The sequence below is a fragment of the Artibeus jamaicensis genome, unplaced genomic scaffold, assembly GCF_021234435.1.
Source record: "Artibeus jamaicensis isolate MK-2021 breed Jamaican fruit bat unplaced genomic scaffold, CSHL_Jam_final contig_1832, whole genome shotgun sequence".
Lineage (NCBI taxonomy): Eukaryota > Metazoa > Chordata > Mammalia > Chiroptera > Phyllostomidae > Artibeus > Artibeus jamaicensis.
In genome coordinates, this window is record NW_026521362.1 from 544722 (window position 1) to 570880 (window position 26159).

The following is a 26159-nucleotide window of genomic DNA, read 5'->3' on the forward strand; positions in this document are numbered from 1 at the left end:
CCAAGTACATAGTGCCCTGGCCAAGAGAGCAAGTGGGCACGGACTAGTGTGAGAGCATGTGGGAGCACAGACCTTGTGTGTCTGGTCTGCTCTTCTTCCTTCAGTGTCCGGCACATAGTAGGTGTTCAATAACTACCTGAGAAATTACAAAACAATGCATAGACTTGCTTCCCTAGTGACTTTGCTTGCAGTGGTTATCTGAAGGGCACAGTAAATTAATAATTGCTCTACAGCTACTTGGTCTCATGAGTTAATGTTTGGAAAGTGCTTAGGGAAAAAAGGTGGTTTTTTTTTTTTTGGCACCGTATCATGTTTGCAGTGGCACACACATTCCTTCTTCTTTTCTTCCTCCAGCTGCCGGCACTGTGCCCTCCCCCAGCTCCATGCTGGGCCAGAATCTCCCACAGGGCAGCCACCCTGCTCTTACTGCCTTCTCTCAGTCACCTCCGGCCCTGCAGTAGAGGTAAGGACAAAGCACACGCCAGGCAGACTTCTTCAAGGCCTCTCAAAAGATCCTGGGGAAATGGAATTTAGGTTGAGCTTAATGACCCTTAGAGTGATTGGTGTGTAGAGGGATGCAAGTTCTTGGCCAGGCATGGAAGAAGCTCTTGGCCAGGCAGGCTGATAGGTGAGGACACACCAAACCAAATTTCGAAGGGGAGATGGAGGCTGTTACCCAGGTGATTGGGAGAATGTGCCAAAGCAGCTGGTTTCTAAAGTGTATATGGTGTGTACACATAATATAAAACCTCAACTGTAACCGGCAGAAATGACTGTAATTTTGTTAGAAGGAACACGTAAGGTAAGCCAGGTTTCCTTTCATATGGGTAAAAATTTTAAATATGATTACATTACCTACAATTTTTTAAATATCTGATGATGGCAAATAAAGAAGTTCTATATCACAACAGATAATCATAGGCTGCAACTTTTCCAATGTATTTATTATTATAAATATTGCCTTTATTTTTAGGAACTTAATAATTAAATCATTTCAATGTGATTTGGAAAACAAACTTTTTAAAAATTAAGAATGGCTGTTCTTTATGGACAAATTCAATATTTTTTCCTTTTGAGGTTATATTAGCTTTCAACTGATCGTGCATAATGAGTATCTCACAGTAATACCTAGAGAGCTGGCTGCAGGTGCAGAATCATTAAAATGAATATCGGTGGCAGATCTTGTCTTTCAGGCAGGAGCAGGTCATATTTTCCACAGCTTTGAAGCAACTTGTTTTCCAAACCAAACCATGAGGTTTCGTGTGTGTGGAAACTTCTTCACAATGCACGTTTGTATGCTAGTTGCTCTGCATGTGGCAAGTTCGCTGTCTCTGTAAACTGTTTCCAGGGACTGGCAACAAACAGTGTGTGGACACAAGCTAACATGGCTTTCTGTTAAAATGACAGACCACGTAAATGATGTTTGTGTTGCTTCAGAGAAAAAAACTCTGGTAAATTTAGGTTGAGCCAAACAGAGGAAGTTAGTTAAGTCTTATATTTTGTTTAAAAAAGAAATTATGGAAGGAACCCTCCTTCCAATTAAATTGCACTAGTTATTAATCTGAAAACAAAATCAAGCCTAATAAAATGTGTAGCTAGACTATAGTAAGCTGTAGTTGAATTTATGAAAGCTTAGTGTCCCCATAAAAGCCACACATGAAACATTTATTTGGAAGTGGCTCCAAATAAAAAATGGTTTGTTTTTCTACTTGATTCGTTACAGAATGGAGAACCCTGAGTTTCCATTTGGATAGAGCTTGTGAATCACATAGGCACTATTGAATTTTTGCTGGTTTTTCTCTTTTATCTGGAAGGTGTTTGGTACGAGGCAGTTTGTCCACGCCCTCCTGCACTTCAGGAAAGAGGAGGAGGGCAGCACGATTTAGAGTGAGATCCAATTTCCTTCTCAGAAGGTCAGTGTCCTGTTGCATTGCAGGGGCTGTAGATTCATTGAGGACAGAAGAAGCGACACCTCACACGCTCTGGTTTGGTGACTAGGAATCGTTGCCGGCGATTTGCCAGCCAAAGGTAGTCTATGGTAAGTGTGGGTTTGCATTGTGCAGGTTGATTCTCATTATGTGTTGCTATTTTCTTTGATGTGGGAGAGTGGAGGACGTGAACAAGTTTTAAGGTAGTGTCATACATTGTGATGAATAAAATACTAAGAAAAGTATTGCTGGGAATTCTTTATTCAAGTGTCTCATAAGTAAGCTGTTTGGCTCTTAGGGTTCTCCCCCAAATGTTCAGGGCTTCCACTTGTGTTTTTATTGTAGTTATTCTTGGTACTAGAACTCTTCCATTTTTTTCTTATGTCATATGGTCAAGGGATTTGATAATGGGTATGTCTTCTATCATGTCACATGCTGAGTTTGTGACATCCGGACAACTTTTGATAATAACCAGAAAGGTCCAATAAATACAGGAGAGTGATATCATTGCAAGGAGAAAGAAAAAGAGACTGGTTTAGAAAGTTAAGGTTCTTAGTAAAAAGAAAAAAAGAGGGAGTTGGTGACAAGCAAAGTTTAAATGGTTTCTGCACTAAAGCTCAAACATGATATCCTGCTGGAGAGAGGTAAGACAGCTCATGGAAATTTACTCTGTGTGTGTGCACGCATGTGTGTGGAGGTATGTGTGGGTGTGTGGACGTGTGTGGACGTATAATGATTTTTTCTTTATCCGTACCTATACTAACCTTTCTAAGAATAGGAATCATGTCCTTCCAGCTCTGTATCACCTGCTAATAGATAATTGATAAATATTTATTGATTGAAAAGGCATTTTTTTTGTAGCTGCTACCAAAAAAGTTCAGCAGATGTGCTTTCTGTGAGATCGGCCTGAACATGGTGATCAGAGCTCAGCCAGAGACAGCTGAAGCTTAATCAAATAATCTGCTGCCAAGGCAAGCTGTGAGCGGATCACAGAGTATTTCCTCAAATTCTAGTCCTGGCAGAGTCACAGTTTCGGGTTAGACCACCAGGGGTCAGGGCATTGTTTCCAGAAAAGCTTTATGAAAGGACACTTTTGTCAAAGAAGATAAAAACAAAACAAAACAAAACAAAAAAACCAACAGGGCAGGATCTCAGACTTTGAAGCAGGCGAAGTGCTCTAGGACTGGCTCCTGGGTCTTATCTCCAGTGATTCTGATTCAGGAGATGGGGGAGTCCCTGGGAATCTTTATTTTGTAAAAGCTACAGGTGTTGGAAGACCTCACTTTTGGGGAAAAATGTGTGGTGTTTCTCCAGCTTGTTTATCTCATTAGAGGACTGTCGTCTCAGAATCCACCAGGAGCCTGGCTCTGAGACTCAGAGAAGCTTCGATGGAGAGGCAGTGCCTGTCTCGTAGACGGGGGTTTGAATTCCCTGTGGCTTTGCACAAAGTGCTTTTTCTTCTCTAAGATTCAAATTCCTCCTTTTCAAAAGAGGAGAACCTATTGACTACCTCATAGGACTTATGAAAATAATGCATGCAAAGCACTTAGCAGAGTGGTGTATAATAAAGCACTTAGTGAATGTTAACTCAAGGTGGGACGCAAAGGGAAATGTCCGTGATAAGCCCTCTGTAAAGCCCCCAGTAGAACAGTCTGGGGCAGACAGAGACAAGGAGTGACTAACCAGGAGGCTGGTTTTTAGCTAAGGGGGCCCAGGGCCAGTGTCTGAAGGTAGGTCTTCGGCTGGAAGATGAATCGACATGAGGATGGGAAACATGCCTGGGATAATGAATAACCCAGATGGTATACTTAATTGGAATTATAATTGATTCCCAAATAGTATGTAATACTATTTGTAGAACAAAGTAGAATGTATCACATTTGGTGATTTGTTCACATTGTTGCTGGAGGCGATAGGATTCTTCCACCGTATGGCAGGAAATGCATTTCAGGGATACACACATAGGAGGGTTTGAGGTATAGTGGCAAGATTTACTGGAATGAAAACAAGGGACTGCCCCCAGGTACACCATGCACAATGTCTCATCCATAACCAGGTGGCTCAGCTCTGTTTCACTGTGGAAGAAGTCCAGCTTCTGAGGAGGCAGACCCGCACTTGTCCCCGGCAAGCGCAGAAGGAGAGCCAGGATGTAGAGCTGCCGAGCCATTAGCCCGGCATCCGAGGAGTCCAGCACTGTCTGTGTTCCCATGCCACCTGGCTTGTGCCGCTGCTGACGAGTGAGCAAGCGCGGGTGCTATCCAGGCGGGCCTTTGTTGAGCTTTGATCATATTTCCTTGGGCTTGGGAGAGAGCAGCCTTTCTTTAAAGTTCCCTAATCTCATTCCTGGTTTTTTGCAGGCCTGTGTGTGTGCCCTTCCCCTATCTAGTCTCCTTCCTGGATCTTCCCAGGCCAGTGCCCTTGTCCTACCTTATCTTTTCCCCAAGTTTGCCTCCTCCTCATATGGCCACTCTCTTGGCTTCTACTGCGCATGCCTCACAGTAAAAGGCCCTTTCTCTGTGCCACCTTTGGCTTCTGCTGTGCAGGTCTCTGCAGAGGAATTCCCCCCTCACTGTTTATCCCCCTCTCCTGTTCTTCCTGGAAATCTGGGGAAAGGCTGGCTGTTTTCCTGGGGAGATTGGAAAGCTGGTTGGTCCTTCCTGCCAACTCAAGGATTCGCGTTCCTTTGGTGGAGAATGTGGTTATTCCCTGGAGTAGCTGCGAGGCTGCCCCTCCCTAGATAATCCAGTTGAATTATCTGTCTGGCTCCCCTCTCCTTCATTAATATCTAACTGGCTGTCTACTAACAATATCTGCCACCCACCCTACACAGAATGAGAGAAAAATGGTCAAGGGAGGAAGGCAATAGGGACCACAATTCTAACACACTGTAATTAAATGAACCCCTTGTCTGGCAATTCAGTGCAGAGTCGGGTTGTACTGGGTCAGCTGGCTGATTTGCCTGTGGCTGTTGCCACGTGCTCTTCCAAGATGAGCAGAGGACCTAGGACTGACGCCTTAGCTGCCTTCCTTAAAAGACAAAGATGGAGTTGCGTGGCCCGTAACTGCTGCAACTGAAAGAGCCCACAGGTGTATAGATGCGGGAATGTGAAGGACGAGTGGGGGAGAGGTGGGACCAGACTGCCTCAGGCAAATCACTTTGTTTTTTTGGGCTCTGCTTTCCAAAGCCGTCTTCCGGTCCTGACACACTGTGGGAAAGTATGGAAAGGGGGCGGAGTCCCAGCCCTTTTATAGTTTCCTCACCTGGGAAGCGGTCATTAAACTAGGATACCTAAGCTAGGCCAAAAGCCAACTGTTATGAGGAATTTTGTTTAACCTGAACTATGAATGTTTCAGTGTTGTGATTTTTTTCATAAGCCTCAATTTCAACTTAACTATGTTTTAACCAGTGCTGTCAGTTCTCTGGTAAATAACCATGACAATAGACGGTAATGATAAATAAATGGTAAAAAAAATATGCTGATAAAGTAACCACCATTTTTTAAGCACCTATAATCTGGTAGGGGCTAAAAATAATAATGCTTTTCTTTCTACCTTCTAAATTCTTCTGGCTGGACTAGTTGTCAAATTAACAGAGAGAGAATAACAGGAAAATATTGGTTTTAATTATTGCATATGGAGAATTCAATTAGGCTTAAAAATTCCAAAGATAATGAGGTAATATTGGGTATATAAGATGTTTTGGGCAAAGGAGAATGGTGAGGGGCAGGATGGAGTCTTATTTCAGACGCAAGAATTGGCAAATTGGGACATATATGCAGGAAAACCCTTGCTAGGCAACTCAGAAGCAATGGAACACGAGGGCATCTACCTGATGGGCACGTGCCTGAAGTCTTCCTTCTTATTGTGATGATGATTATTTTTTAATTTTAAAAGATTTTATTCATCTACTTTTAGAGGGGAAGGGAAGGAGAGAGGGAGAGAAACATCAATGTATGGTTGCCTCTCATGCATCCCCTGCTGGGAACTGGCCTGCAACCCAGGCATGTACCCTGACTGGGAACCAAACCGCAATCCTTTGGTTTGCAGGCCCGTGCTTAATCCACTGAGCTACACCAGCCAGGGCTTGATTATTATTATTTTTAATCTGAAGAGAATTATATTTTTTAGAGATTTTAATATTTATTTTTAGAGAAAGGGCAAGGGAGGGGGGAAGAGAGGGAGAGGAACATTGATATGAGAGAGAAACATCAATCGGTTGCTTCTCCTACTCATCCCGACCAGGGACTGAACCCACCCGCAACCCAGGCATATGCCCTGACTGGGAATCAAACCAACAATCCTTTGCTTTGCAGGATGACACCCAAGTAATTGAGCCACACCAGCAGGGCTGAACCTTTTCTATTTCCCAGACTTAATTCAAATTAAGCTGAGGTGAACACCCTAAGCTCCCCTTTCCGGACAGGCTCTTCTGCCTGAATCTCTTGGGCAGAAAATGGGTAGGGTCAGAGGTTCCCTCTGAGTCCTGCTCCCCAAAAAACAGCTTAAAAAACCAACAGCCCAAAGTCACATTTCATTCGGAATCCTTGCGCTAACCTTGTTAAGAGACATTACTGTGGCCCTTTTCCATGACGATTTTGAGAGGTCACAGAGGTAGCAAACAGCAGAGTCAGGATTTGAATCCAGGCCTTTCTCATTCCCATGTTTTTCCTCCTTTAACATACCATCCATCTGCTATGCTGAGTGCATTCGTAGGAATCTTGTATAGTTTGCTCGTCGATGCAGGGTCTTCTACACTATTGATCAAAAATACAATGCGTTGTGCCCTCCTCCTTGGCTTCTCACTGGTGACCATCTTAGTGGAGCACTTGTTCCCAACAGTGATATCATATTGTTTTGTTTACTTTGAGTAGTGAGTTTACTGACCAGTCTGTACTTGCCTGGGGCTTATGCATGAAAGTAACATTTTTTTTCTTCTCCAGGATACTTAAGCTTTGTCAAATTTCCCTTTTCCATAAATATATACAATGATCTTTTGGCCACTTTTTTCCCCTATAGAAAAACAAAAACACAACTCTGTGTTATAATAACTCAATTTAAATTTATTTTAAACTATCTTATCTGGCATCCTAGGTTAGATACAGGATTTCGGGATCAGAAGGATAAGGGTGTGGTACTGTCTCTGGGATATATGGTGCATCTTTCTCTCCCTCTTCTAGGCTATTACTTTCTGGGGAGATTGGGGCAGGGAGACAGGAGAAATAAGGACAGGTTTCTCACAGTTAACAGTCCTTCCTCTGTGTTAGATTTTGACTCTTTCCTTGGTCACATGACTGGCAGTCTGAGGTCTGTGTGTTCTCAGTACCCTGGGGTATTCCCCAGGAACAGTCATTAATATGAGAGACCCAGCCCAGAAAGATCTTATCCACAGAACATCCTCAGCGTCCTACACTCGGTCTGTTCATTCAACAGCCAGCCCCCTGGCCTCAGTCATAGAATGCAGCAGGAAAACCCAAACCAAACCACCTGACCTGAGTTCATTTGGCTTGAGGACTCAGTTTGTGGGTTGCCCCACCCAGGGTTGTGGTCTCTTTTCCATGTCTCTTTTTTCTCCTCAGTTCAGACAGGTATGGGGGGGGGGTGTGGACTGTTCAGGCTACTGTGTATGAAGAGGTTGAAGCTGGAAAAGAAAATGTGGTGTTCTTGTCTTATAGGTACCAATCTTGGCTTTAAGTATGGCTCTCTTGGCAGCCCCTGTACTTGGCTTGGTGGTGACGGCATGTCCTTGGGGAGTGGAAGGAAAACCAGCATCACTCCCTTCCACCCTCACCAAGGCTGCCCCACAGCGTTCCTGGTTTCCCAGTTCCCTCCCCCACTCCAGCCTTCCCTTTAGACTCCATTAGGGTAGGGAAGGGCACAGTCTGGGTGACAGTTGAGAGCAGCAGAGCCTTGTCCCTGTCCTTTAGTAAGTCTTGAAAGAAATGGCTGTACCAGTTAGTTCTGTAGCTTCTTTATCCCAGTCTTGGAGCCCTGGTGTGCAATTCGAGGTTTGCAGGAAAATTTGCACATAATAGACTATTAAGATAATGAGAAGACAAGCCACAGACTGAGGGAAAATACTTGCAAAGACATAGCTGATAAAAGACTGTTGTCAAAAATATATTTGTCAAAACTTGAAAGCAACCAAGGTGTCCTTCAGTAGGTGAAGAGATAAGTTGTGGAGCCTCCAAACAATGGAATATTATTCAGCACTAAAAATAAATGAGCTATCAAGCCATGAAAAGACAGGAAAGAACCTAAAATGCATATCAGTAAGTGAAAGAAACCAATCTGAAAAATCTTCAGACTGTATGATCGCAATGTTATGGCGTCATGGAAAGGGCATGACTTTGGCGACCATGAAAAGAACAGCGGTTGCCGAGGGTTAGGAAGAGGGAGGGGTGAGTAGGTGGAGTAGTTTTTCAGTGCAGTGAAACTAGTCTGTATGATATATGATGGTCCATACATGTCATAATATGCTTGTCAGAACCCATAGAATATACAACAGCAAAAGTGAGCCCTAATCTAAACCATGGACTTGGGTGGCAATGGTGTGTCAATTATAAAACACCCACTGGTGTGAAAGGTTGATGGTGGGGGAGGCCGTTCACATCTGGGAGCTAGAAGTGAATGAAAACTCAGCCCTTTGTTCCATTGTGCTGTGAACCTAAAACTGCTCTAAAAAATAAAGTCTATTAGAAATTAATTTGTACTATGAATATTATAAAAAGTCAAATGTAGCCAAAATAGAGAATTGCTTTCTAAATGCATAATAGATTACTTCACTTTTGTATGGGACTGAGTAATGTTTTGTTATATGACTCCATCCCTTGGACAGGGATTTCCTGGCAAGTGATAGGTGCTGTTCAGTCTTCTATCTCTCGTCTGTATCTTATACTGGTAGGTACTGATTCTGAGATGATGGGGCAGCAGCCTCTTCCTGGAAGCCTTCTCCTTGATAATGGAGCTCCCTCAGGTTGCACGGAACTCTGCAAAGCAGTCACTGTTGTCAATGATGTAATTTTGCAGTGACTCATTACTACCTAAAAAACAGCAGTCCCCCGAAGTTGTGATTCGTTTTCTTAGAACACTCTTTTCTGTGTTCACAACTTCAGTTCATCTTTAGACCAGGTCTAAGAAACAGAGAGACATAATTGAAGCTGGCAAATTAAGACATGGTAGAGTTCTGAGAAATTTAGCTACTTGAGTAAAACTGACATTTGTCTCTTATGTTATTTTTTCACATTTAGCCACAAACACCCATTCTGGGCCTTGGTCTCTCAGACTACCTACATATAAAAATAAGAGGTTTTGCACAACTAACAAAGAGTTAATATTGGGTAACTTTCTACCCAAGTGTTAAGAACATGTATCTCTGGGTGATGGTGTGGGAAAAAAGGGCCACATTGGAAACCCGACAGGCCGAAGCGAGGCCTGAGTTGCAGCCTCGCAAACTCAGAGATGGAAAGTAACCACACAGGGTGGTCTGAAATGAAAACTTTCTAACTAGAAGCAGTTCATGGCAGGTAGTCACGTCCTAGGCCTACATTTATCCCTAACAAAGGCCAGTCTTTACCTTAACTGAGCCTGTTGTCTTTTTGTGCCCACACAAAGGTAACACACCTCTTTGGAATGTCCAATTTCTTTTTTCAGGATCCCTCAAAGCAAGGGCACTGCACCAGGAGGAGCCAAAAATCCCTTCATTGCTATTGCTGTGTTAATTGTTGACTATTAACTATCCTATACTCACCTATGTAAAAGAAGTACCTTAGGGACTGGATTATTTTACCTTTTATCCAGTCCCTAAGGTTTTCTCACTCCTGCTTCCTCCCGCCTCCCCAGTATATCACCAGTGCATTTCATGGAACTCACTTACATCTTGTCGTTTGATTGTAATGTAGAAAATAAGTTGCTGAACTGCCATTTTTCAGATCATTAACTCAACTGGTTGAGGTTTTGCTTCCCGGTGGTAATTGTCGTCAGTTTGGCTCAAATAAACTCACAAAAATTCTCTTCAGGTTTGAATGTTTCTCATGTTGACAATGGGTCATAGGTAATTTTAAATTATCTTTATGCATTTTCTGCAAAATGTTCTTATAGTTGACATGTACTTTTTATCTCCAGAAAAAATAATCTAGTTTTATTTGAAAATGAAGATTACCTGATAGAAAAACAATACAATATTTATGAAAATCTTGAAAGATTAAGTTAAAAGGACTTACTCTACTGACAAAATAATGACAACAAAAAATAATAATAATTAATTAACACTTCTGTGGTAGTTTCTACATGCTGAGCACTCTTCTAAGCTCTTTGTTTAATTAACCAATTTAATCTTCATAACAATCTCATGATGAAAGTAATATTAGTATGGCCATTTCACAGATAAGACAACTGAGTCACAGAGAGGCCATAACTAGCTCGTTGTTAGAAAGCTAGTAAGAAGTAGATTTGAAATCTGAAAACATGAGCTCTGGTTCCAGAACAGAATTCTTAATCATTCTACTGGGTTGCAAAAAACCACAATAGTAAGAACAACACAGTAGTAGTTGAAAATCAGAGCTATTGTAATAAAAATAAATAAGCTGGCAATAGAAGCTAGATTATAGAAAACTTTAATAAGATAAACGATGCACCATAAATCAGTGAGACAGAAGGTGGTAATTTTATAATTCTATTTAGGGAAATTTATTATTCAGATAAAAAAAATTCAGGTGAGTGCATTGCCCCCCATGAAAATAATTACCCATTTTACTCCAAGTAGATTAAAGAGTAAAATATAAATAGTTAAACCAAAATAAGTCACAAGAAATATAGATGAATATTTATCTGATCTCTGGATGGAAAAGTAATTTCTAAATCTAAAAACAATTAAGGAAATCACAGAAAAAAAGATTGATGGATAAAATAAAAAATTCTTTATGTTATAAACAAAATGAAAAGATAACAACACATTTAAGAAATTGTGAAAAAATAAAGTAGTTTTCAAAGATAAAAAAGTAATTTTTTAAATACATGTATGTAAAAAAATCAGAAAAAAGGAAAAAATTGTTAACAAAATATGAAAACATCCTCTTTCATAATATGAGAAAGACAAATTTTCAAAAATTTAAATCAAAACAAAGATAAGGTAATATTTCACACAGAGCACATATTAACAAACATTTTTAACTGGTGATAATAAAAATTGTTAGGAGTTCTGCAAGATCAATGATTTCTTGTACAACCTTTCCGCAAATAATTTAGCAATGTCCATCAGGAGCCTTAAAAGCAGCCATTTTTTCAAACTAAAACTATTTTTATATAAAGGTGCATTCTTAGAAAACATGGACAAAGATCTATGTTCAATATTTATTACACTGTTATTTCTAATAATGAAATGTTAGAAACAACTTAATATTTAATAAAATTAGATTAGTTGGCAATAACTGGAAAAGATGGTACAGGCTATAGGATGGACTATTACATCACAATTAAAATCATGTGAGTAGTTCTCAGTAAGAAAATAAAATGGTTATTAGATATCAGTTTAACTGGCATAGTAGAGGATACATAGTAATTAAGTATAATTGTTTCATCTAGTTAAACTTTTAATAACAAAAAAGGACCAGAAGGGTGATGGCTAATGTTCACAATGGCTATTAGTGTTGGAGGGTTCTCCATATTTTATAAACTGCCTAAAACAAACAGATAATAATTGGAAAAAATGTATATCAAATAAAAAATAAAAGAAAGAATACAAGGGGCAAAAGAGAAACTAAAAAGTCAGGTCATTGAAAATGGTGACAAGCACATGGATATGATCTTATACCTGAAATCATGGCAAAGCCAGGTGGAGCTTAGAGCAAATTAAAGTATTAGAACAATTAATGCTCTTGAATGGCACCTTCAAAGCATTAGAGTCAATAGAAAATTAAAAGGACAGACTTTGCCTCTCGCTACATGTGGGAAAAAATACCCCTGGGAAATGTTGATAAGAGCTAGTGTTTTTCTGAAAGAAACCAGTTCCATGCCCAAACTCACCGTTTTACAGATGTCACACAGATGTTCAGCATCACCTGTAAAATGTCTGGTTAAGATGTTTTCAAAGGAATGAGTCTTGGAATTCAGTCTGTGGCATTTTCTCCTTATTTTGTTTAAGTCTGTGAACTTTCCAATTAGTGCGACAGTATCAGTTTTGGGGAGTAGGGGAGGCAGCAGCAAAAGTAAATATAATTTACTAATTAGCCGTTGCTTGTATTTTTCTATAGTCTGAACATACAGAAGTTTTCAATTCTTCCTACCTTCAGTTGAATTGGACTTCCTAGAATGTCTTAGAGGAGTTTGAAGCTCAAATTATTTTCTTTAAAATGCTTTTCTACCCTGGGAAGTTGGATGCATTTATCTCTACCCTATAGGCTCTGCTCCATGGCCAGAAGAATCCATTTCCCCACGTTTTCAGTTCTCATGTGAACCTCTTGTTTGTAGTTAAACCATTCCAGAGTCAGGCCCTGATTGATCTCAGCGTACTGGATCCCTGTCCACAGCATCAAGATTACGCTTTCGATCATTTCCCATTACTCTGGGCTGTCTTCCTGCTCTCCCTGGCACTAGCCTGCCTACCTTCACCTAATCCCACATTCCAGCAGTCAGTGACCTCTCGGGGAAGCATGGTAGAAAAACACACTTTTCTTTCCTTCCTTTTGGGGAGGTATCGATGTATTTTGGTTAAAATACGAACGTAATGTTTTATGTCTAATACACTTGAGCAGAAACAAAGTAATTAAAGCTGTATTTTCCACTGAGTCATCGCTGAACAGTTTTAGGCAGAGAGGAGCATGTTCTTCCCCTCTCAGACTCAGTGAGATTCCATGGGGTTCTCCATCTGCTCAGGAGATGTGATTCTGGTTGTTGGATCCACAAAGCACGGTGTCCCTGAGTCCCAGGGCTTTAGTCATCATGGCATATACATTGTGTTGCAGCTTTGCTCTGCTGAGCCAAGGAGATGATGCATATGAATTCACACTCCTCCACTCTCACCTTTCCTCTCCCATCTCCACTTTCTCCCTGAAGGCAGTTTTGGCTGCCACCACATACCATTCCCCAAATGCCAAATTTTCAAATGCAAATGTTGTTGTTCCTATTTACAGGAACATCTTGTCACTTGGGCCAGTTCATCTTTCAGTGGGTACATACCTACTGGGAGTATGGCTATGAGTTTGCCGCTTTATAACCATAAAAGTCACAACCAGAATTGTGAACTGCTAATTTAAAATTGGAAGGTCCACAGGTAGGCTCAAGTGCCCCTGGAGTCCCTGAGTATCTTTAGAAGTGTGGAGCTATGTCAACCTGGGGTTTTACTCTTTGTCCCATGAGCTCTTCTGTTTCCTCTTGGGATCCCTGTTGCTATGAACGTCTACTGCAAACCTTGCCACCATTGCCTCTATCTCTAGCATTCACTCATTCATTTAGCAGATAGAGAGAGAGCACCAACCATGCCAGGCACACAGTTAGGTGCTAGAGGTATAAGTGGAAAAGAGGAAGGAGACGCTGCCCTGAGGGAGCTTACATTCTATTGGAAATACAGAAAAGAGAGAGCCAGTTACAACATGGTTCTACCAGTACTATCCCTACTTCTACTGCTATGTCTACCACTACTAGTATCACTACTACTTCTACTGCTATTACCACCGCCACCACCACCACTACTACTACTTATACTACTACCAATACTATTTGCTGTTGTTCTACTATTAGTACTTCTATTATGGCCATAACTACTATTGTCACTTACAGCTATTACAACTGCTGCTACTTTTACTGCCCATCACTTTTGCTGCTACAACTTCTACTACCACCACTTCCCCTCTTCCTCTTACCGCTACTACTAATGCTTATTTTGGGGGGAGGCCATATTCTAGGTGCTGTCCCAGGCATGAGCAAACAAACATGTTATCTGCATTTTACAGGTGAGCTTACTGAGGTTCATAGAGAAAGTTTAAGAAACTTTGGATCATTGAATATTATTCTCAGGGTATGGAATGCATTAAAAATTAATATATGAAATCTGGTAATTTGTTATAGCATGGATGGACCTGGAGAGTATTATGTTAAGTAAAATAAGTCAGTGAGAGAATGACAAATACCACATAATTTCACTTATATGTGGAGTCTGAAGAACAGTATAAACAAACAAAACAGAAACAAATTCATAGATGGTTGCCAGAGGGGGTGAGTATTGGGGAACTAGGTGAAAAAGGTGAAGAGATTAAGAAGTACAGATTTGTAGTTACAAAATAGTCATGAGAATGTAAAGCACAACATAAGGAATACAGTCAATAATATTGTAATAACTTTGTGTGGTGCCAGTTGGGTAACTGGGGGAAATATTGGGGGGAAACACTTTGTAAACTATATGATTGTCTAACCACTATGCATACACCTGAAACCAATACAAAATATCCATCTGTATGGCTTCACCTTTATGACTTGATTACCTCCTAAAGGCCTCATATCCTTTGGGAGGTAATTAAGGGGGATATTGGGGGAAACACTTTGTAAACTGTATGATTATCTAACCACTATGCACACACCTGAAACCAGTATACAATACCCATCCTTATGACTCTACTTTTATGACTTAATTACCTCCCAAAGGCCTTGTATCCAAATACCATCACACTGTGTACTAAGGTATCAATATGTATGTTTTAGCGTCTTCATGATGGAACGTGAGTCCCATGTAGAAGAAACCCAGTCTACCAGACTCCACGGTCAGCGATCAGGCAGGAGCAGTGAATACTCCATCCTGGGGTGTGGTGTCACTAGGCGTTAGTTTTCTGTTTTGTTTTGCTTTGTTTTGATTTTGTTTGTACTGTCTGATGAGTAATAGTTGTTATGGGCTTAGAGCCATTAATTGGCCCGAAAAGAAAAAAAGAAAGAAAATGATCTGAAACACTGTAGTTGAAACTACCCCTTTTGGGGACAGAGAGAGAGGTGCTTAGATGATCATCAAATCAGTGTTAACATCAGCAAATATACTGATGCTTTGGCATGCTCAAAAGTTTTATTATTTTTTAGAAAACAACTTTTAATAAAAAAACTTTAAAGAATACATAAAATAATAAATAATACAAAGCCAATTGAAATGTTTATCCTCCATGCTAGGTAAGGGGCTGTGTGTGAGCATGCACGCCTTCACACATATTGAGCCTGCTTTGGCAGATGGATGAGGAAGTGTAGACTAACTCTACACTTAGAGTTAGTGACAGCAGGTGTTCAATCACTTCAAGATCACTGAAGAGGCACTTGTAGTGGTGGAGAAAGGGGTACGGCCTAAGAGGCTGAGAATACAAGGTGTACTTAGCCATGAGTCATGGGGCTGTGGGGTTCTATTTCTTGTTTTGAAATAAGGTAATGTCAACCTCAGTCCTAAGGTCTGAGGACTTTGTCTTTTATTCAGCTTTATTAAGATATGATTGACAAATTAAGTTGTAAGATATTTAAAGTGCATAATGTTATGATTTGATACATGTATACTTTGTGAAAGTATCTCCCTCATTGATTTAACAAATCTATCACCTCACATATTTACCTCTCTTTTTGTTTTCAGTGAGGACATTTAAGTTCTACCCTACTGGCAAATTTCAGTTATACAATACAGTGTTATCAGCTATAGTCACATATTATACATTAAGTCCTCAGACCTTACTCATCTTATACTGAGTAGCCTTCTCGTTGAAGCAACCCTTTTGCTAAAGGCTTGTGATAAACAGGTCCTACAAGATATCAGAGAGAATCATTGGCTCATTGTTATCTGAACAGGGCCTTCCACTTTCTTTTACTGAACGTTGCTCTAGGCAGGGACAATAGGCAGGGACAATGGGAAATAAAGGGAACATAGTCTGAAGAAGGCTGGAGCTGACTACTGCATGATACAAATCTTGTGTACATTTTTTTTCTGGTGGCTTGAACCAGCTTTCAGAACTCCCAGTTAAGTGTTGTTGCAAAATCTTTGTAGGTAAAATTTCCCCTTCAAAAACTTCTTATAGAGCTAATTAGGAATGCTTCATGCCCCTTATATACTGCCCAGTGTATCAGGGAGAATTTTGAGTATGCAATTTGTACAGACCACAGTTTATATTCATTACAATTCACATGCACATTTGTTTATATTCACTACATAGTGATGGAATCAGTGAGTTTTGTTATTTAGTCAATTTCTTTATTTACTCTCACCCAGTTTATACCCAAAGGGATTTAAAGTGGCTAAATTTTAGTGAAATTCAGCAAGTTAGCTCTTGACCACATTTAGCATGATTTCTCTTGTGCTTGGAAAGCTTTTATTTATTTATTTTTGTTGTCTAATTCACTGTGAGCAGATAGAGAGTTCTCTTAGATTTGAGAGGCTGGTAACATCTCTAAGTTAAAGAAAAGAAATGGAGCTATAAAATTTTTCCTGAAATGCCAGAAATTTCAATGAGGTGAAACACCTGGTTTGTAAGAAAAAAAAAACCAAGTATAGCCACCCTTAAGGAGCTGAAATGATACTTCACGTGTCTCTAAGATACCTGAGTGAATTAAACCAAACAGGAAAAAACAGAAGTCCCTGAGTCAGAGAGGAACTGCTCATTGCTCATTTGACTTTGCAAGCAGAACGATGACGCCATTACACTGAAATGTACAAAACTGACCCTAATTTATTGTCAGTTCTGAAAATGTTATGGTTATGCCCTCGCGTCACGAATCCCATGTGCAATCTCACTGTATCCACCTCCCTTAGACCGTGCCAACCCTTCATGCCTCTAGAACTAGATCATGTTTTACCAACCTTTTAGATTATGAGGCACTTTGGGGAAGACAACCCTGCCCCGTCTTTTGAATGATGCGCCCCATTCTATATCATTTGAATAAGAAAACTATTTGTGAGAACAAATGGAAAGATCAGTCTTTCTTTGACATATTGAGCAATGCCTCGTATGGCTTGCAGTCATCTGTAATATGCAGACCACTGTCACACCCAATGAAAGTCATGAAGGGGAAGCAGAATGAGGAAGTGGGTGGGAAGGTTTTAATTTAGTGGTCTTGTAACATTTTGGAAAATGTAAGTCAGTCTGGTATTTGCAGAAGTTTTCACAATGTTGTCAAAGACGTTGTTTACCGTCCTTGCAACTTCACCTAAAAATGCTGGTTCCTTTTAACCCTTTAATGAAGGAAGAACAGAGAATGCCTCTCATCCCAAAGCAACAGTCCACCTCTGCCACATGCCATGCCAGTGCTCAGCAGCTTGGGGTTTTTTAGGCATTTTAATTAACATTTTTTGTGTGCTTAGTATTTGTCAAGTACTCCTACAGCACTTTAACTTTCACAGAAACCTTATGAGGTTGGTATTGTGTTTGTATCACTGTGAAAGTAGGCAGAGAGGGGAAAAGGCAGCTATTGTCCATCATTTGGTTCATGCTGCCCTCATGGAGCAGCCTCCTGTGGTGCCTGCAGCTCTTTTTTTTAGCTCTTTCTTTCTTATTTTATAATTATTTTTAGAAATTTAAACTGATTTTGAAGTTATAGAAGTACATGGATAATGTAAGGATTAAAACATACCAAGAAAGAGACCAAAAGAAGTCTTCTTCTTTTAAACTCAAGGACTACTCCACAGAGGTGTAACTAGTATAAATTTTTAATATATTTAGAAATTGTCTATGTATAAACAGTATATATATGTATATGTATATATATATATGTATAATACATATTTATTTTAGTTTGTGAATCTCTTAAGGAACTTGCGTTGTACCTTGATGTATTATAATCATTTGCGAGTATGCTCATTTCCCTGAATTGACTGTAGGCTCTCTGAGGTCTTGCTATTTATACTGTTCTGGTTATTTGTTATTAAGTAACAAATGATCCCAAGACTTAGTGGCTTAAACTAATGAGGAAATTTATTTTGCTCAAAGATCTGCAATTTGAGCAGGACTCCGTGGGAACATCTCATCTTTGGCCCACTCAGCATCAGTTGGTGGCTCAGAGGCTGGGGCCAGCAGCGTCTGAAGGCTCAGTCACTCACACGTGAGGTGCTTGGTGCTGATCTCAGCTAGGACTTCGAGTGGGACAGAGGCCAGAACACCGATGCCTGGTCTTTCCCTGTAGCTGCTTGGCTTCCTCAGAGCACGGTGGCTGGGTTCCAGGCATCCCAGTGATACTGGGCAGAAGCTCTACTGCCTTTTAGAACTTACCATTGGGTGTCACATAGTATTATTTCTGCAGAGGTTACAGGCTTACTGAGACTCAGGGGGAGAAGGTATATCCTGACTCTCAAAAATCACATTGTTAAGAAGAGTGTGTGGGTGGGGCTATATGGATGAGGCCATCTTTGGAAAATGCTATTTGTCACAAGTATTTTATTTTCTTAGGCTCAGCCCTCTACTGTCTAGACCAGGATTTTCAACCTTTTTCATCCCATGTCACATATACTATTTACTCAAACTCTATATAATATATTATATATTATAATATATATTATTATGTAATATAAATATAAATATATAATATAAAAATATTTTTGTTGATCTGACAAAATAGGTATAATTTTGGTTCGTTCACACTGAATGATTATCATTGAGTTGGCCGTTATCATGTTTTATTTGACAATCTAAGGGAAAAGAGGTCAGTGCCCCTGATAAAATAATCTAGTATTGCATGTTTTAAAAATCCTTGCAGTGCCCCAGTTAAAAATTGCTGGTCTAGACCTTTATCTCATAGCTTCGTATGCAGTGAATGCTCAACAATGTCCAGGAAGTAAAATTGTTGAATCAGGATTAGGCCGAGGAAGCTATTTGCTGAGTTGGGCTAACAAGGGAGGGAAGGTAGTGGCTCATGCTTGGGACGATGTTGCCCGTAAACTCAAAAACAGGATCCAGGTGTAAAATCTCACTGGGAACAAGTGCTAGGGGTGACTAAAAATAGTATTTCTAAAATAATTCCCTGGGGGTAGCTAGCAGATGCCTTGAGCTTTCTTCTTTGTCCAAGAGGTTTCTGAGAAGTGCCATTTTGGTTGTGAAGGGGAAATGGGCTGGTACCATGCTGAGTTTCAGGTTAGCAGGTGCATTGTGCTGCATCTTCTAAGAACCACAGTCATTGTGTCAAGTCCTTCCCTTTCTGGGGAAGCTCACCTGAATTGCTCTAATACCTTTACTGCATGTTTGGCAGTGGTTAAATTATTACGAAGGTGACACTCTGGGTAGAAATGATGAGGGTGGAGTGTGAAGGCTGAACCTAGTTTGCACTTAGATTTTATGGGAATGAATTTTATAGGTGCCTATAAGATCATGGCCTGAAAAACTGGTAGTTTTGATGTTGATTCTCTGGTATTGAGACTAGGGCTGTAGTACCAGCTGAGGTTTGTATTGAAGAACACAAAGCAAAGCAAAGTAAGCTATGCATAAGAGAAAGGTGGACACAGAATTAAAGGCCCTGTTCAAAAAATTCATTTCAGAATCCATCCCTGTTATATCTTGTCCTTTTTTTATTTCTCTATGTTCTCCCTTGTATTGATCTTCATACTTCCTCACTTGGTTTCCTCAGTCAGTCCTCCACCTCCTCGGCTCACTAGGCATCGATTATGACACATGTGCTCATGTGGCCCCGTGTCACTTCGCTGAATCACTTCACTGCATCACTTCAACCTGATAACCCTGGATCAGCCTGGGAATCCTACTAGCCTGGGAATAATCTCCACCACACCCCCACTTCCTTCCTTGTAGCATGAACACGGACATCGGCAATGCACACACTCTTGGTCTTCCTTCCTTCACAGCAGTTTTCATTGGGGCATTCGACTCCAAGGGCTCTGCTTTTCTTCCCATTTTGCCCTTGATAGAGTTAGAGCAAACAATCATTAAGGTTCAGTGATGACATGTTTACAGGGCTTAGAACCAGTGGTACAATTTTAAAAGAACTTGTGTGCTCATATTTAAGTATTTGGAAAACTTCTATCAAAGGAACAGGGTCAGTATCTTTGGCTAAATAATTCTGGCTACTTATAAGAGCTCTCTGTCACATTGCCTACACTGAATTCTCCATCCAAGTGGATATTCATAGTGTTGCTTGAATCCATTTCCCCTTAATTTAGTTTATTATTTTTAACATTTAAACTGTTTTAAATGATTACTTTTGAATAGGACATCAAAGGCCAACTTTCAGCTGCGTACTCATCACTGTCCACATGCTTCCCCTTCTGATAAGATTCACTGGTAAAGTATGACATCACAGTAACCATTGGGGGTTGTTTAATATAGGAAGAGGAAGCAGCTGAAACATGAATTTGATGACAGCCTTTGGTGCTGAGGTCAGATTCTTTTACTGGACATTGGTCTGAAGAGATTGTCAGACAATTACTTAGTCAAGTTCAAGGAGTACATTCAATGTGACTTTCTCAATTGTTGTTTTTGGAAAGGTACAGAACCTTGGGATTTATTGACCTGTCATAGCAAATGGCTTCTGTAGTGTGAGATAAGGTTTTCCAATGTGATTTAATTTTTGGACCTCAGAGTTTGAACACTATTTTCTGGAGCTTGATTTCAGCCCTGGTAGTGAAATAGCTTTTTGCCATCACTGCCTGTGACATCTTCATCCTTCCTATTGACCAGGATGGTTCAGCATCATCAACTCTCTCTCCCAGTTTTCCTTACACCTACCAGTTACAAAATTCAATTGCTGATCCATCTCCAGTGCTTCTGGCTTTTAGTCTTTCCCTCCCTCATCCCCCACTGACATTGCTTTATTTTAAGCCTTTATTGTCTAAGATTATGGCATTAGTTGAACTGGGCGTTAGCTCTCTCCCCTACAGTTATCTTATAATCCACTGCCCGGTCAACTTCCCTAAAATTTTCATTTAATTAACTTATGTCTGTGCTAAAATAATTAGTGACTACCTTTTGATTATTTTTTAAATTTAAGTTTACTTAAACTTATTGGGGTGACATTGGTTAATAAAATTTTATAGGCTTCAAGTATACAATTACATGATACATCATCTGTATATTGCATTGTGTGTCCCCTACCCAAAGTCAAATCTCCTATGAGCATGCATTCGACCCTTTGAACCAGGCCCAGTAAGGTGCTTGGTAGTTACCTATTACTAAGCAGCCTACACTCCTGAAATACCAAGATTTTATCAATCTCTGATTAGTTTTCTCCTATTGATGTCTCTCCTTATACTCTCATTCACATGGGAAATGTTAATTCTTCTGTGGTTGCCATATCTGTTCAAATTATACTGATCCTGTAAATTTGTCTTCTTCCTTCAATGGCACCTCTTACCGCAATCTCAAAAAGAAATCAATCTCTGTGTTCTATCTTCTTGAAGTGTTTTGTGACATTTCTGTCTTACACTCTGGGGAAGTGGGCATGTTGATCTTTTACTAGGACTTAAACAGATATGAGGTTTTAATAACTTCAACATCTCTTTCCCTTAGCCTAGAGCCAGCTATGTAGCAGGTCTTTGGTAAAAGTTGATGTTTTAAATTTGGTTTTTCAGATTCTCTCTGGGAAGAAGTTAAATTTAATTTAGACCATGAACTCAATTTTTTCCATATATAAAGTTTGTAAAGCTAGTGTGGTGAAAATGTCTAATTACTCTGATATATTTTCCAAGTAAAAAAATGTGATTTATTAAAGGATATTTAAGAGCTAAACTTGTATTTAAGAGATAAAATTGTCAAAGGACATTAGGACTATTTCCTTAAAAATTGGAGGCACAGTGATTACTCTGTGTATTAAACCTTATCAACTCTAACAGCTCATGTAGACATAAATGCTACATATGTAGTAATGCCAATGCTTGTTTACCTGTGTGTTGACATGAGAAATTTTTTTAATCAAATAGTTGATTGGCTTCATTGCCTTTATTTTTTCTTTTGATTTTCAAGGGCAATAAAAGAAATAATCAAAACATACTTATGACTCATTTTCAATGAATGAGAGCAGTAATATTTCCCCTACTTTTAAATTAAAATTTAAAATGATAAATTTACACAAAATTGGAAAAGCCTTTCTTCTTTTCCTTTTTAAAATTGTTCAAGTACAGTTGTCTCCATTTCCCCCCACCTCTACCTGTTCATCCCCACCTCCCACCCTCGATCCTACTCCCCAATGGCTTTGCCCATGTGTCCTTTATACATGTTCCTTGACAACCCTTTCCCATTTTCCCTCTATTATCTGCTCCCTGGTTAGTGTCATTTTGTTTTTTATTTCAGTGTCTCTGGTTATATTTTGCTCGCTTGTTTGTTTTGTTGATTAGGTTCCACACAAGAAAATTTTAAGTATTTGATTTATATAGCTTGTGCCTCTATTTTCCTCATTTTTTTCTAGAGGTAAGGTCTATTGCATTGTATGTTTATGAGAAGGGAGACCATCAATTTGTCTTTCCATCTTCACATATGCTTACAAGATCCAACTAATGTGTAGGCTAGTCTAAGAATTAGGGTCATAGAAAATTGTATATTGAAGTCATAAAACTACTATATTTTTAAAAATCTTCTTCTGATTTGTTGTTTCAAAGTGTTCATCTCTTGGATTAAGAGTTGTACAGCAGTGACAACTGATTCTCTTTGTACCTGTAGCAGTATTTAGTTATCCTGTTTTCAGTTTTGAATAGTGTGTCATTTTTCCATCGCTACCTTCAGGTAGTATACACATTTTTTGGTAATGTTATTCATAATGGGCCTGCTTTCCGGTCCCCAGTGCACTTAACTGTGTCTTTTGGGTACAGATCTTCCTTTGAAGCCAGTGGGAGCTTTGTTCACAGATGAAATATGTGGCAGGAAGGGGACCGTTTCCCACCTTTGTCTCTCTGTCTGACTCTTTCATCATGTGTAACAATGTTTTCCACTCCTCTCTAGATAAGAATCTTTTTGTGAATTTTCTATATTTAACATCAACTCTAAAATGCTGTTAAGCAACATCAGCCATTCTCACCACATCCACCCAGATTAAAACTGAGTCAACGACAATTAGGTTACTCTGGCAGGAACTGTGACCCCACCAACAGATAAATTTTTATAGTATCTTCCAGCCCCTGTGGATATAAACTGTGTCCTCTCCTACAAATTCAGAGAGAAGGATTAAGGCAATTTCATTGCATCTCCTTTTTATTTAAGAAAATATGATTTATTTATTTTTTCCACATTCTTGTTTCTTTGTGTGACTTGTTAGGGCTAGAGGGGTGCTTGATGATACTAAGTTCTCATATGCTCAGTTCTTATACATAGTCACTGCTTTTCGTCCAACCCTCTTCCCCTGTTGCCTTGCCTAACTTTGTAAAACTTCAGAAAAAGACACCCCACAAATCCCCTTGATAATATGTGCTAACGTTGAATGGCCTTTCCTTTCTGGATAGCACCGCCTCAAGGAGGCACCTGAAGAATCATAATCAGGTTGTTCTTGTCTGGACATCTGACAGTCAGTCATGGCCTTTCTTCATAAAAAGACTCCTCTCAGATCAGTCCTCAGGCTCTAGCCAAACCCCATCACTCAAGCCTTGGCTTCCTCCTGTTTTCTTCCCTGAGTCTTCTTCAGTTACTCACAACCTATGAATAACTAAAATTGGGGCTTTCTGAACTCCAAAGCTATTTTTCATATTTAAATTGTTTCTACATGAAATAAACTCAGTGGGGGAAGTTTGTTTTGTACCAACCAGTTAAGCTCTAGTTCTTCTAGTTCAGAAACCCAAGGACCAGGAAGAGAGACTCCTGTGACAACTTTAATAAAAGGACAAACATCTTAGTCCTTCAGTCTGAGTGTTTTCACATGAATGGGGTTGAACATTCAAGGGCAGACAATACATCTTTTCTAAATAGTCTGTTATAAATTATTGGTAAGCTGATCTCAAGGACCATTCCCCTGCTTTTTGTTCAGAATAATTTTGTTTTGGAATCAATTTTTTCCTTTAGTTTATTTAGAATAATTTCTTCTGTGTTCTTGGGAAAATCAAATACCCTGATTCTACCCAAGTGCCTTGTCTATAAAATGAAGCAGAAGAATGAGATCTTGTCAAGGATGTTCTTAGCTCTAATCATATTTTTAAAATTTTGTGATTCTAAATAAACTTTGTTGTGGATAACTTCATGGGGCAGTTTGCAGAAAGACATGACTTATAAAGGTAATAAAAGTTGGGCCAATAAATTTAATTTAAAAATTTGAAGTCAAATTATATTCATCTTTCTCCCTCTGAAAGTCTTCATATAACTGAGGAAGAGCCTCCAACCTTCTCCTCCTGCTGCTTTCCTTCTGCTCCTTTATCCCCGTATTTTCTTCCACTTTCCTCTTATGCTCCTCTTTCTTTCTAGTTTATTCTTCAACAGCAAAAAAAGGCGCAAATTTTAAGAGCGTTTATGTAATGGTTTCTCCAAATTCCAATTGTAATGCAGACTGATATTGAACAACAACAAAACACCTGTGGCAATGTCCATATGTGTTGGTTTTAAACTGTACTACTTGTTTATTAAATTGACTTTGCATTTCCCTAGTTTTCCACCTGCGATAGGAAGGGCTCAAGAGAAAAAATTAGAGTATGAGATACCTTTCATATCCACAACAATTTTTTTAAATATATTTTATTGATTATGTTTTTACAGTTGTCCCATTTTCCCCCTTGATTCCTCTCCACCCTGCACACCGCCTCCCCCACCATCCCCCCTTTAGTTTATGACCACGTGTCTCGAGTTCTTTAGCTTTTACTTTTCCCATACTATTCTTGCCCTCCTTCTGTCTATTTTCTGCCTGCCATCTATGCTACTTATTTTCTGTACCTTCTCCCCCCATCTCTTCCTCCCACTCCCCTGTTGCTAACCCTCCATGTGATCTCCATTTCTATGGTTCTGCTCCTGATCTAGCTGTCCTCTTACTTTGCTTTTGTTTTAGGTGTGGTTGTTAATAACTGAGTTTGCTGTCCTTTCACTGTTCATATTTTTTTATTTTCTTTTTCTTAGATAAGTCCCTTTAACATTTCATAGAATAAGGGCTTGGTGATGATGAACTCCTTGAATTTGGTCTTATCTGAGAAGCACTTTATCTGCCCTTCCATTCTAAATGAAAGCTTTGCTGGATAGATCAATCTTGGATGTAGGTCTTTGGATTTCATGACTTGGAATACTTCTTTCCAGCCCCTTCTTGCCTGTAAGGTCTCTTTTGAGAAATCAGCTGACAGTCTGATGGGAACTCCTTTGTAGGTGACTCTCTCCTTATCTCTTGCTGCTTCTAGGATTCTTTCCTTCATTTTAATCTTGGATACTGTAATTATGATGTGCCTTGGTGTGTTCCTTCTTGGGTCCAACTTTGGGACTCTCTGAGCTTCCTGGACTTACTGGAAGCTGTTTTCTTTGACAAATTGGGGAAGTTCTCCTTTATTATTTGTTCAAATAAGTTTTCCACTTGTTGCTCTTCCTCTTCCCCTTCTGGTACCCCTATAATTTGGATGTTGGAACGTTTAAAGATGTCCTGTCGGTTCCTAAGCCTCTCCTCATTTTTTTGAATTCTTGTTTCTTCATCCTTTTCTGTTTGGTCATTTTTTTCTTCCTTCTGGTCCACTCCATTGATTTTAGTCCCAGTTTTTTCCATCACTATTGGTTCCCTGTGCATTTTCCTTCATTTCACTTAGTTTAGCTTCCATTTGTTCATCTAATTTGTGACTAAAATCAACCAGTTCTGTGAATATCCTGATCACCAGTGTTTTGAACTGTGCATCTGATAGGTTGGCTATCTCTTGGTCACTTAGAAGTATTGGCTCTGGGGCTTTAATCTGTTCTGTTTGAGCCATAATGTTCTGGTCATGTCATGCCTGTTACATATGAGGGGCAGAGCCTTAGGTGTTCACCAGGGTGGGGCAACCTAAGTCGCTGGGTTATGATGCTGTATGTGGGGGCGGGGTCAGAGACCCCGCTTTGCTCCGTTGTCTGTTGCATCTCAGTCTCTTCTGCCACTTCCCCCAAGCAAATATTGGGCCTTTCTGATGCTGATTCCCATGTGGGTGGGCTTGTGTGCATTCTAGGACCCTGTGGGTTTCTCCAACAAACTTTCCTGTGAGGATGGGAGTCTCTCCCTGTGCCTCAATCCCCTCAAGTGGTTTCAATTGGTGTTTTGAGGCTTTATTTTGCAGCACTAGGACCCTGGCTTTCACAATGTGTCTTGTTCCCCAGTTATCTGCACACAAATGTGGGACTGCTGTCCGGTCAGCCAGCCACCTTGCACATGGTGCCC

At 39.8% G+C, this 26159-nt stretch overlaps 1 protein-coding gene across 4 annotated transcripts in view; it reads left to right on the forward strand.

Annotated features, from left to right (window-relative positions):
• Positions 1-363: 363 nt before the first annotated feature.
• Positions 364-26159, forward strand: part of CYTIP (cytohesin 1 interacting protein) — a 66656-nt gene continuing 40860 nt past the window's right edge. The window contains exons 1-2 of one of the 4 annotated variants that reach the window (XM_037138333.2): positions 364-463; positions 1937-2038. In XM_037138333.2, the coding sequence (XP_036994228.2) occupies positions 2036-2038 (3 nt within the window). In that variant the 5' untranslated portion in view covers positions 364-463; positions 1937-2035. Of the gene's footprint in view, positions 464-669; positions 803-1814; positions 2039-26159 lie in introns of those variants that run through there. The other 3 variants (XM_037138332.2, XM_037138334.2, XM_037138336.2) reach the window with 3 other exon arrangements.